The sequence below is a fragment of the Lottia gigantea genome (assembly GCF_000327385.1).
Source record: "Lottia gigantea unplaced genomic scaffold LOTGIsca_213, whole genome shotgun sequence".
In the NCBI taxonomy this organism is placed as follows: domain Eukaryota; kingdom Metazoa; phylum Mollusca; class Gastropoda; family Lottiidae; genus Lottia; species Lottia gigantea.
The window spans coordinates 8,275-21,357 of NW_008708488.1; the positions used below are offsets into that span (position 1 = coordinate 8,275).

General features: G+C 32.1%; 1 protein-coding gene across 1 annotated transcript in view; it reads right to left on the reverse strand.

Annotated features, from left to right (window-relative positions):
- The window catches only part of LOTGIDRAFT_239234 (hypothetical protein), a gene marked incomplete at both ends in the record, with an annotated part of 28,034 nt that overhangs the window by 8,076 nt on the left and 6,875 nt on the right, over nt 1–13,083 (reverse strand). The window contains 15 exons of the mRNA XM_009054331.1: nt 39–316; nt 439–534; nt 769–889; nt 2,376–2,683; nt 2,853–2,882; nt 5,311–5,473; nt 6,145–6,410; nt 6,656–6,751; nt 6,986–7,106; nt 7,212–7,519; nt 7,689–7,718; nt 10,887–11,049; nt 11,721–11,986; nt 12,556–12,609; nt 12,759–12,894. Coding sequence (XP_009052579.1) covers nt 39–316; nt 439–534; nt 769–889; nt 2,376–2,683; nt 2,853–2,882; nt 5,311–5,473; nt 6,145–6,410; nt 6,656–6,751; nt 6,986–7,106; nt 7,212–7,519; nt 7,689–7,718; nt 10,887–11,049; nt 11,721–11,986; nt 12,556–12,609; nt 12,759–12,894 — 2,436 coding nt within the window. The remainder of the gene's footprint in view (nt 1–38; nt 317–438; nt 535–768; nt 890–2,375; nt 2,684–2,852; nt 2,883–5,310; nt 5,474–6,144; nt 6,411–6,655; nt 6,752–6,985; nt 7,107–7,211; nt 7,520–7,688; nt 7,719–10,886; nt 11,050–11,720; nt 11,987–12,555; nt 12,610–12,758; nt 12,895–13,083) is intronic.

Sequence of the window (13,083 nt, forward strand, 5' to 3'; positions counted from 1 at the left end):
ATAATATAAAATTATAAATGATACATGTTAAAACTTACTTCAGTTACGCTATCACCAGTCTTTTCAGTATCATCAGAAGCAATTGGTGTAACAGTAATTGAAGCAACATTTGTTACAGGAACAGTTACACTTCCAATTTCAACTTCACTGTTAGATGTTGGTGTCAGATTTATTACAATTTCTGGGATCTGTCCAGCAGGGAAAGATGCACCACCATCTCTAATTTGAGTTACGTCAACACTAGGTGATGTAGGTGAAGTGATACTTGAATCAGGTATTATTTGTGCATCTTTCATACCATCTGTTTCAGTACATTCTGTCAAATACAATTATGAAATGTTAATGGGGCAGTATGGCAAAATATCATGATGATATTGAACTATATGTTCTAAGTGTAGTGTACATATCAAATTTATATTTATTATGAAAATAATTTACCTGATGTTCCAGGTGTTGTAGGTAATAATGGTGATGTTCCTGGTTGTCCTTCTGTTGCTGATGTTTCAGATGGTCCTTGTGTTGTGCCAACAGTTTCTATCAATAGATAAAGAATATGAAATGGCAGAACTGAAAAATGGGTTACCAGTAAAACATGAATTCATGCATTATCATCTTTGAACAAGATATTCATATATTTGCATTTAAATGTGATCAAAACAATATTTTGAAGTAAATCTTCAAGTGGACATAAATAAAACTTTCTTCAGTAAATTGAAACTAAGTCAATATGAATCGATCATTTCAGTAAAAATATTCACAAAATATTACCTTCAAAACAGGCATGGATTTTCAATTTAATTTCAACTGGATTGTCTGGATTATCAGGTATAACAAGTATTTTGATTTTGGATGTATCAACTCCATCAGGTAATACTTTCTTTGTTAATGTCTAAAACACAGTTCAGAGAATTAATAACTCATCACCAACAAGATAAAAACATAACAACAACAACAATAAAAAAGATAGCTTGGGACGCCCACTGGCAGCTGTCAGAAATGATAAAACAGTCTTTAGTGACTATAGTACGAATTTTCTCATATTGAAGAAATTATTTATGCTGAATAATTCCACAAAATTTTTTAAAATCAATATCAATAACCCAAATACAACAAACAATTAAATCACACAGCTCTAATCAAGGGCAAAAAACAACCTTTGACGCGTGTTTACAAAGTCAAGGGCAATAACTCAAAAAATAATCATCAAAAATATCTCTTGTTAGAACTTGTCTGAGATCTTATCAATTCCAATGATCACACCAAGTTTCATCAAAATCGGTTGAAAACTATAGCTTCAATTGTGCTCACGAACAAATTTTGACGTGTTTTTACAAAGTCAAGGGCAATAACTCAAAAACCGCTCATCAAAATGCATCAAGTTAGAACTTGTCCGATCACACCAAGTTTCATCAGAATCGGTTGAAAACTGTAGCGTCAATCCAAACTATTTTTAACAAATTTCGACGCATTTTAACAAAGTCAAGGGCAATAACTCAAAAACCGTTCATCGAAGGTGCGTCAAGTTAGAACTTGTCTGAGATCTTATCAATTCCAATGATCACACTAAGTTTCATCAGAATAGGTTAAAAACTGTAGCTTCAATCCTGCTAACGAACTGTTTTTAACAAATTTTGACGCGTTTTTACAAAGTCAAGGGCAATAACTCAAAAACCGTTCATCGAAAATGCGTCAAATTAGAACTTGTCCGAGATCTTAACAATTCCAATGATCACACCAAGTTTCATCAGAATCAGTTGAAAACTGTAGCTTCAATCCTGCTCACGAACTATTTGTAACAAATTTCAAGACGTTCTAAGTCAAGGGCAAAAACGGTTCATCGAAAATATGTCCGAGATCTTATCAATTCCAATGACCACATAGAGTTTCATCAGAATCGGTTGAAAACTGTAGCGTCAATCCTGCTCACAAACTATTTTTAACAAATTTCGACCATTTTAACAAAGTCAAGGGAATAAATTCAAAAACAGTTCATCGAAAATGCGACAAGTTAGAACTTGTCCGAGATCTTGTCAATTCCAATGATCACACCAAGTTTCATCAGAATCAGTTGAAAACTGTAGCTTCAATCCTGCTCACGAACTATTTGTAACAAATTTCAAGATGTTCTAAGTCAAGGGCAAAAATGGTTCATCGAAAATATGTCAAATTCGAACTTGACCAAGATCTTATCAATCTAAAACATCACACCAAGTTTTATCAAAATCAGATAAAAACTGTAGTCTCTATAGTGCTCACAAGAAATGTTGACGGACGGACTGACGGACGGACCGACCGACAGGGGCGATGACAATATACAACCACATATTCATGTGGGCGTATAAAAACGATAATATTTATAAAACAAAACAACTTACAGAGCCAGTTACTTCTTCTATTGGTACATAATCCTTTTGAGTATCATCATATACAAACACTTTTATTGACTTAACATTATCAGTATTAATAGCTTCAACATCACTAAGAGGAACTGGATTACCATCTGGTGACAGGCGGACTGTAATGTTAACTCCCTCACTTGGTACATTAGGAATCTTATAAGGACTTGGTGAAGTTGGTCTTAAGTTCTCAGGATTATCTGATGATGGGGAGTCAGCTGGTTGCTGTAGATAACTAGCAGGAAGTAATTGTGGGTTTTCCATTCCAGCGACCTTAGTACATGGTGCTATAAAAGAAATTAAAGATATGATAGATGTAACACCAATATATAACAATTTAACTTAATATATTCTAAAAAACAATTTTAATTTCAATCATTTGTATTGTTATATTGAATGTTGTTTTTAAAACTTTTGAGTATCCAAAACCAAACATAAGCTTACTTGATGTTGTACCTGTAGCAGCAGTTGTTGAAACACCAGGCCCTGAAAAAAACAGGATAGAAAATAAAATACACAAATTATCCAAATGTAATCTTTTATACAATGAATTTTATAATGATCTGTTTAACCTACATAATTTAGACTTGTTAAACTATTCTTAACTAGCATCTAAATTAATTGTAGGAATCTGCACTAATAAATCTATCATTTTTAAAACCTTACATATGTTCAATATAATAGCTATTGACACAAACTAAATTCCTCAAAATATATTTATAAAACTAGTCAAATGTAGTTTAAATTTTAAGGGATCCTTTGAATAGTCTTCCTTCAAATCTCAAAGTTTAGAACAATCTCAAATCATTTCATAAAAATATTTCAGTGTACATCTCAAAAACAAATAGCTACAGTTTTACATTAAATTTGTATATAAAAATTGATAATTATTACATGTTGGTTTTCTTATGAATTTTATATTTTATGTTGCTGCTTAATTTTGTTTGTATGTATATATAATTGAGTGAAATACAAAAAAGGATATTTCGCCTAAATCTTACCCTAATAAAGTGATTATTATTATCATTATTATCATTATTATCATTATTATTATTATCATTATTATCAAACATACATGGTTCTTTGGATTCAAAATAATCTTTGTTGAAAATATACAAAATTACAACATATGCATTAAGATTTGTTAAATATACTAATCAAGGTTTTAAAATTTAACAAATAACAAAAAACAAATAAAATATACACAGTTTAATAGATTTTTGATGTAGGTAATATCACTGACTTTAAAATTGTTTGGCAACAACAAAGTCTACAGAATGCCATTTGATGCATGAGCAAAACTAAATGGGTATTAATAATAACAAAAATTATCAACTCATTGTTATTTCCTAGAATGAGTAAGTCTGAAAGAGAACAAACATTGAGATGGCTCTATGCTGATAGAAGTTTAATGGTTTAATTTAACATTTCTTCATTGGTCCAGTGAAAAAAAACAAGAAGTAACAAATATCAAATACAAAAAGTACCTGTTGGTGGTAGAGTGGCTGAGGTACCTGTTGGTGGTTGAGTTGCTGATGTACCTGTTGGTGGATGAGTTGCTGATGTACCTGTTGGTGGTAAAGTAGCTGAAGTACCTGTTGGTGGTTGAGTAGCTGAAGTACCTGTTGGTGGTTGAGTTGCTGATGTACCTGTTGGTGGTTGAGTAGCTGATGTACCTGTTGGTGGTAGAGTTGCTGATGTACCTGTTGGAGGTTGAGTAGCTGATGTACCTGTTGGTGGTTGAGTAGCTGAAGTACCTGTTGGTGGTTGAGTAGCTGAAGTACCTGTTGGTGGTTGAGTAGCTGATGTACCTGTTGGTGGTTGAGTTGCTGATGTACCTGTTGGTGGTTGAGTAGCTGACGTACCTGTTTGTGGTTGAGTTGCTGATGTACCTGTTGGTGGTTGAGTTTCTGATGTACCTGTTGGTGGTTGAGTTTCTGATGTACCTGTTGGTGGTTGAGTTGCTGATGTACCTGTTGGTGGTTGAGTAGCTGATGTACCTGTTGGTGGTATAGTAGCTGAAGTACCTGTTGGTGGTAGAGTAGCTGATGTATCTGTTTGTGGTTGAGTTGCTGACGTACCTGTTGGTGGTTGAGTTGCTGACGTACCTCTTGGTGGTTGAGTTGCTGAAGTACCTGTTGTTGGACCTTAAATTTAGATTTAATCATTGTTTGTGTTTAAATAATTCTAATATCAAAGTATTCACAAAATAAATCAAACATTGTGAAACAAAAAGAAAAAAATTTGACAGCATTTTAAACTATTCAAAAAAAGCTTAAAGCCTAGATAGAAAAAGTCCACTTATAAATTATTCAGTTATGCCTATCTTTTTAACTTGAAGGTAGCTTTGTCTTATATTTTATAAAATGTCTTTGATTCTCAATGGAAACCGGGTTTTTTACATAATCTTATACATCAAAAGGTAAGACTCAAAGTGCTTACAAATGAGCAGTGAAAACACTACCTGGCTTTTCAATGAAAGCATGATTGCAGTTTTATCTCTATTTCTTACATTATTCAATAATTGTTTTTTCTCATTTTATTGTCACAATACCAAACAAATAATTTGTAATAGCATAAGACAATAAAAACATTAACAGAAAATTCTTTTATTTTAGGAATTATAGTAATAGTAATTTACTTTTTCATTTATTTCTCTATTTTTCATAATCAGAGAGGACTAATATTTCTTGGAAAACAATTTTGAATGAAATTTAAATTTTGTCAAGTAAAGTTGAAATGCTATCACAAGATAACCAAAAGGTTTGCTCAATATTTCTTGCTAACAAATTTGAAATTGTTTGCCAACTGTAAATAAAGTGTGCAATGTGCATGTTACTAAGTACACATGAAAATTTCAAAATTGTTCCTAAATTCCATTACATAACGTTTCACAAAATCATGCCTAACTCACCTGTTGTGGTTGGACTAACTGTTCCTTCAAAACAAGCTCGTACATCTAAACTAAATTCAACAGCTTCAGACACATTACTAGGATAAAATATTATCTTTATCTTTTGAGCCTTTTCATCAGGTCTGAAGTCTATTCTCTGATCTCCTGGAGCATTGAGAGCAGGCTATAAAAAAAAAGATTTATTAGATCCTTGGTTTCAAATCTTTTGAACTTCAAGCACAAGCCTATACCTCTTATGAAACTGTAATTAAATTCAAAAACTAAGGAGCTAAAAAATATCAATACAAAGGTAAAATAAGGAAGAATGAGGAACTCAATCTGTCCTGGTTGTCAAAATTTACCAAAAAAAGATTTAACGACACTATGCTTAATTCTTACATGGAAATAACATTATTTTAAAAAATTTGACTGAACTACCCTCGTGTGTGTTATTTTCATGTAAGAATCATATTTAGTTGTGTATAATCTTGTTGAGTCAATATGTTGGAAGAATATTAATGCTGAGAGATTGAGAGTCGGACCTTGGTTGACTATAACATAGTTGATATTTCTTTGACATATACCAAGTAATCCAAAAAACAGAACTTGAAATAACATAAAAATCTGAAAAGTCCCCAAAATTTCAGTTTTCTTGGCAGCTTTGCATATAAGTCATAGATTTTCAAAGTAAAGCTATAAATAATCTTGAAGTGTTGGGAGGGTATGTGCTTATGCTATGCAAGTTTGCTTCATTATTAATAAGACTTACTTAAATTTTCATGTATTTTTTGATTACCCTCTACTATTGAATACGATATATAAATGAATTCATAACCTATTTGACTTTATACATACTTTATCAGTTACAGGGGTTACATCTCCATTAACAGAAATCAATTCTATTTCCACTCTCTTAAGGTTCTGGGTATTCTTGTATTCCACAAATCCTAGACTGATATCTGTGGCTGCCAAGGTAATAGTAATAGGACCATTATTGTTAGCTAATGAGACAAGACCAGTAGGACTTCTTAGAGTAGATTTTTGTGCATTATTTAAACCATCAAGATATGAATCAGGAATGTAGGCAGGTTCTTGCATACCATTAATTTCTTCACAAACTTCTAAAATAAAACACAGATACATGAATGGAATAGAAGGATTATGTAAAGAAGACAATATTTAATACAAATATTGTAACAAACATCATTTAAAAGTAACAGAATTATGCAGCTTTTATTCCATTAATTAAATGGTAAGTATTAGTATAATCAAGTTCACATTGCACATTTTCAAGTAAGTTTATTAAAACTGATTTTCTTCATATTATTACTATAATAAAAATATTTATCTAAATCAATTAAGTTACCAGAAGGTCCAGGTGTTGTAGGTAATAATGGTGATGTTCCTGGTTGTCCTTCTGTTGCTGATGTTTCAGATGGTCCTTGTGTTGTGCCAACAGTTTCTATCAATAGATAAAGAATATGAAATGGCAGAACTGAAAAATGGGTGACCAGTAAAACATGAATTCATGCATTATCATCTTTGAACAAGATATTCATATATTTGCATTTAAATGTGATCAAAACAATATTTTGAAGTAAATCTTCAAGTGGACATAAATAAAACTTTCTTCAGTAAATTGAAACTAAGTCAATATGAATCGATCATTTCAGTAAAAATATTCACAAAATATTACCTTCAAAACAGGCATGGATTTTCAATTTAATTTCAACTGGATTGTCTGGATTATCAGGTATAACAAGAATTTTGATTTTGGATGTATCAACTCCATCAGGTAATACTTTCTTTGTTAATGTCTAAAACACAGTTCAGAGAATTAATAACTCATCACCAACAAGATAAAAACATAACAACAACAACAATATAAAAAACAATAATATTCATAAAACAAAACAACTTACAGAGCCAGTTACTTCTTCTATTGGTACATAATCCTTTTGAGTATCATCATATACAAACACTTTTATTGACTTAACATTATCAGTATTAATAGCTTCAACATCACTAAGAGGAACTGGATTACCATCTGGTGACAGGCGGACTGTAATGTTAACTCCCTCACTTGGTACATTAGGAATCTTATAAGGAGTTGATGAAGTTGGTCTTAAGTTCTCAGGATTATCTGATGATGGGGAGTCAGCTGGTTGCTGTAGATAACTAGCAGGAAGTAATTGTGGGTTTTCCATTCCAGCGACCTTAGTACATGGTGCTATAAAAGAAATTAAAGATATGATAGATGTAACACCAATATATAACAATTTAACTTAATATATTCTAAAAAACAATTTTAATTTCAATCATTTGTATTGTTATATTGAATGTTGTTTTTAAAACTTTTGAGTATCCAAAACCAAACATAAGCTTACTTGATGTTGTACCTGTAGCAGCAGTTGTTGAAACACCAGGCCCTGAAAAAATACAGGATAGAAAATAAAATACACAAATTATCCAAATGTAATCTTTTATACAATGAATTTTATAATGATCTGTTTAACCTACATAATTTAGACTTGTTAAACTATTCTTAACTAGCATCTAAATTAATTGTAGGAATCTGCACTAATAAATCTATCATTTTTAAAACCTTACATATGTTCAATATAATAGCTATTGACACAAACTAAATTCCTCAAAATATATTTATAAAACTAGTCAAATGTAGTTTAAATTTTAAGGGATCCTTTGAATAGTCTTCCTTCAAATCTCAAAGTTTAGAACAATCTCGAACCATTTCATAAAAATATTTCAGTGTACATCTCAAAAACAAATAGCTACAGTTTTACATTAAATTTGTATATAAAAATTGATAGTTATTACATGTTGGTTTTCTTATGAATTTTATATTTTATGTTGCTGCTTAATTTTGTTCGTATGTATATATAATTGAGTGAAATACAAGAAAGGATATTTCGCCTAAATCTTACCCTAATAAAGTGATTATTATTATCATTATTATCATTATTATCATTATTATCATTATTATCATTATAATCATTATTATTATTATTATCATTACTATCATTATTATCATTATTATTATTATCATTACTATCATTATTATCATTATCATTATTATCATTATTATCAAAAATACATGGTTCTTTGGATTCAAAATAATCTTTGTTGAAAATATACAAAATTACAACATATGCATTAAGATTTGTTAAATATACTAATCAAGGTTTTTAAATTTAACAAATAACAAAAAACAAATAAAATATACACAGTTTAATAGATTTTTGATGTAGGTAATATCACTGACTTTAAAATTGTTTGGCAACAACAAAGTCTACAGAATGCCATTTGATGCATGAGCAAAACTAAATGGGTATAAATAATAACAAAAATTATCAACTCATTGTTATTTCCTAGAGTAAGCCTGAAAGAGAACAAACATTGAGATGGCTCTATGCTGATAGAAGTTTAATGGTTTAATTTAACATGTCTTCATTGGTCCAGTGAAAAAAACCAAGTAGTAAGAAATATCAAATACAAAAAGTACCTGTTGGTGGTAGAGTGGCTGAGGTACCTGTTGGTGGTTGAGTTGCTGATGTACCTGTTGGTGGTTGAGTTACTGATGTACCTGTTGGTGGTAGAGTAGCTGAAGTACCTGTTGGTGGTTGAGTAGCTGAAGTACCTGTTGGTGGTTCAGTTGCTGATGTACCTGTTGGTCGTTGAGTAGCTGATGTACCTGTTGATGGTAGAGTTGCTGATGTACCTGTTGGAGGTTGAGTAGCTGATGTACCTGTTGGTGGTTGAGTAGCTGAAGTACCTGTTGGTGGTTGAGTAGCTGACGTACCTGTTGGTGGTTGAGTAGCTGATGTACCTGTTGGTCGTTGAGTAGCTGACGTACCTGTTTGTGGTTGAGTTGCTGATGTACCTGTTGGTGGTTGAGTTTCTGATGTACCTGTTGGTGGTTGAGTTGCTGATGTACCTGTTGGTCGTTGAGTAGCTGATGTACCTGTTGATGGTAGAGTTGCTGATGTACCTGTTGGAGGTTGAGTAGCTGATGTACCTGTTGGTGGTTGAGTAGCTGAAGTACCTGTTGGTGGTTGAGTAGCTGACGTACCTGTTGGTGGTTGAGTAGCTGATGTACCTGTTGGTGGTTGAGTTGCTGATGTACCTGTTGGTGGTTGAGTTGCTGATGTACCTGTTGGTGGTAGAGTAGCTGAAGTACCTGTTGGTCGTTGAGTAGCTGACGTACCTGTTTGTGGTTGAGTTGCTGATGTACCTGTTGGTGGTTGAGTTTCTGATGTACCTGTTGGTGGTTGAGTTGCTGATGTACCTGTTGGTCGTTGAGTAGCTGATGTACCTGTTGGTGGTATAGTAGCTGAAGTACCTGTTGGTGGTAGAGTAGCTGATGTACCTGTTGGTGGTAGAGTAGCTGACGTACCTGTTGGTGGTTGAGTTGCTGACGTACCTGTTGGTGGTTGAGTAGCTGATGTACCTGTTGGTGGTTGAGTTGCTGATGTACCTGTTGGTGGTTGAGTTGCTGATGTACCTGTTGGTGGTAGAGTAGCTGAAGTACCTGTTGGTCGTTGAGTAGCTGACGTACCTGTTTGTGGTTGAGTTGCTGATGTACCTGTTGGTGGTTGAGTTTCTGATGTACCTGTTGGTGGTTGAGTTGCTGATGTACCTGTTGGTGGTTGAGTAGCTGATGTACCTGTTGGTGGTATAGTAGCTGAAGTACCTGTTGGTGGTAGAGTAGCTGATGTACCTGTTGGTGGTAGAGTAGCTGACGTACCTGTTGGTGGTTGAGTTGCTGACGTACCTGTTGGTGGTTGAGTTGCTGAAGTACCTGCTGTTGGACCTTAAATTTAGATTTAATCATTGTTTGTGTTTAAATAATTCTAATATCAAAGTATTCACAAAATAAATCAAACATTGTGAAATAAAAAGAAAAAAATTTGACAGCATTTTAAACTATTCAAAAAAAGCTTAAAGCCTAGATAGAAAAAGTCCACTATAACTTATTCAGTTATGCCTATCTTTTTAACTTGAAGGTAGCTTTGTCTTATATTTTATAAAATGTCTTTGATTCTCAATGGAAACCGGGTTTTTTACATAATCTTATACATCAAAAGGTAAGACTCAAAGTGCTTACAAATGAGCAGTGAAAACACTACCTGGCTTTTCAATGAAAGCATGATTGCAGTTTTATCTCTATTTCTTACATTATTCAATAATTGTTTTTTCTCATTTTATTGTCACAATACCAAACAAATAATTTGTAATAGCATAAGACAATAAAAACATTAACAGAAAATTCTTTTATTTTAGGAATTATAGTAATAGTAATTTACTTTTTCATTTATTTCTCTATTTTTCATAATCAGAGAGGACTAATATTTCTTGGAAAACAATTTTGAATGAAATTTAAATTTTGTCAAGTAAAGTTGAAATGCTATCACAAGATAACCAAAAGGTTTGCTCAATATTTCTTGCTAACAAATTTGAAATTGTTTGCCAACTGTAAATAAAGTGTGCAATGTGCATGTTACTAAGTACACATGAAAATTTCAAAATTGTTCCTAAATTCCATTACATAACGTTTCACAAAATCATGCCTAACTTACCTGTTGTGGTTGGACTAACTGTTCCTTCAAAACAAGCTCGTACATCTAAACTAAATTCAACAGCTTCAGACACATTACTAGGATAAAATATTATCTTTATCTTTTGAGCCTTTTCATCAGGTCTGAAGTCTATTCTCTGATCTCCTGGAGCATTGAGAGCAGGCTATAAAAAAAAAGATTTATTAGATCCTTGGTTTCAAATCTTTTGAACTTCAAGCACAAGCCTATACCTCTTATGAAACTCTAATTAAGTTCAAAAACTAAGGAGATAAAAAATATCAATACAAAGGTAAAATAAGGAAGAATGAGGAACTCAATCTGTCCTGGTTGTCAAAATTTACCAAAAAAAGATTTAACGAAACTATGCTTAATTCTTACATGGAAATAACATTATTTTAAAAAATTTGACTGAACTACCCTCGTGTGTGTTATTTTCATGTAAGAATCATACTTAGTTGTGTATAATCTTGTTGAGTCAATATGTTGGAAGAATATTAATGCTGAGAGATTGAGAGTCGGACCTTGGTTGACTATAACATAGTTGATATTTCTTTGACATATACCAAGTAATCCAAAAAACAGAACTTTAAATAACATAAAAATCTAAAAAGTCCACAAAATTTAAGTTTTCTTGGCAGCTTTGCATATAAGTCATAGATTTTCAAAGTAAAGCTATAAATAATCTTGAAGTGTTGGGAGGGTATGTGCTTATGCTATGCAAGTTTGCTTCATTATTAATAAGACTTACTTAAATTTTCATGTATTTTTTGATTACCCTCTACTATTGAATACGATATATAAATGAATTCATAACCTATTTGACTTTATACATACTTTATCAGTTACAGGGGTTACATCTCCATTAACAGAAATCAATTCTATTTCCACTCTCTTAAGGTTCTGGGTATTCTTGTATTCCACAAATCCTAGACTGATATCTGTTTTTGCCAAGGTAATAGTAATAGGACCATTATTGTTAGCTAATGAGACAAGACCAGTAGGACTTCTTAGAGTAGATTTTTGTGCATTATTTAAACCATCAAGATATGAATCAGGAATGTAGGCAGGTTCTTGCATACCATTAATTTCTTCACAAACTTCTAAAATGAAAACACAAAAGTTTTTATTGCCAATTAACACTAAAATAGGAACACAAAAGAAACAGAGTTTAAATAACCTGCATGGGGAGTAGTTAAAAGTTCAAATTTTCTACCATGCCCTCTATCGTGATAGGACCATGCAGGTTAGAGCGCTTCATGATTGCCTACTGTAGTTCTTTACATATGATACTTTTATTTTGAATGGAAAAGAACTTTTGAATATGTGAGTTCTAGAAATCAATTAACAAGTATTGGTATATCAAATAATTTATTAACAAGTATTGGTATATCAAATAATTTATTAACAAGTATTGATATATCAAATAATCTATTAGCAAGTATTGGTATATCAAATAATTTATGACCAAGTATTGGTATATCAAATAATTTTTTAACAATTGTTATGCTTGATAAAGTTTCCTGTATGTGAATTGAAACGTTGCAAAATCAAATTAAAGGAGTAGTATATCCATAATAGTTGTCCTTGCTGAAAGTATTGGTATATCAAAATAATTTATTAGCAAGTATTGGTATATCAATTAATTTACAATTTTGTAAAATGTACTCACCAGCAGTCACAGTTGTTTCAACTGGTTGACCAGTAGCTACTGGTGCAGCAGTTACTAAAATAAAACAATTGAGTTTATGTGAAGTGGCATATGAGGCTCTCATCACAGTAACAATAATCCCTACTAAACTAAAAAATTTACCAAGAGGATAGTCAGTCTGACCAACATTTGTCTGTTAAACTATTAGCAATCTGAAGATTTACCTTCAAAACAAGCTCTGATATCAACATTAAATTTAGTTTCAACACCATCATCTGTTTGAGTTACAACCACCCTTATAGATTTAGCTCTTGTTCCAGCTGGGAAAGTAACCTTTGGTGGACTTCCACTGGGATCAGACTAAAAGAGATGATACAACATGAGTTTTTATGTTAAAAAACAAACAGTTTTATCAATTCTAGATCTAGAACTTTTTGCAATCATATAACCTGTGTTTTGAAGTCACTATTCTTGGTTAAAAGCAAATATGGTTAAATCAACAGCCCTGATCCAGGGCATCAACAAAGCACATCAAAGTGAATAATTTTG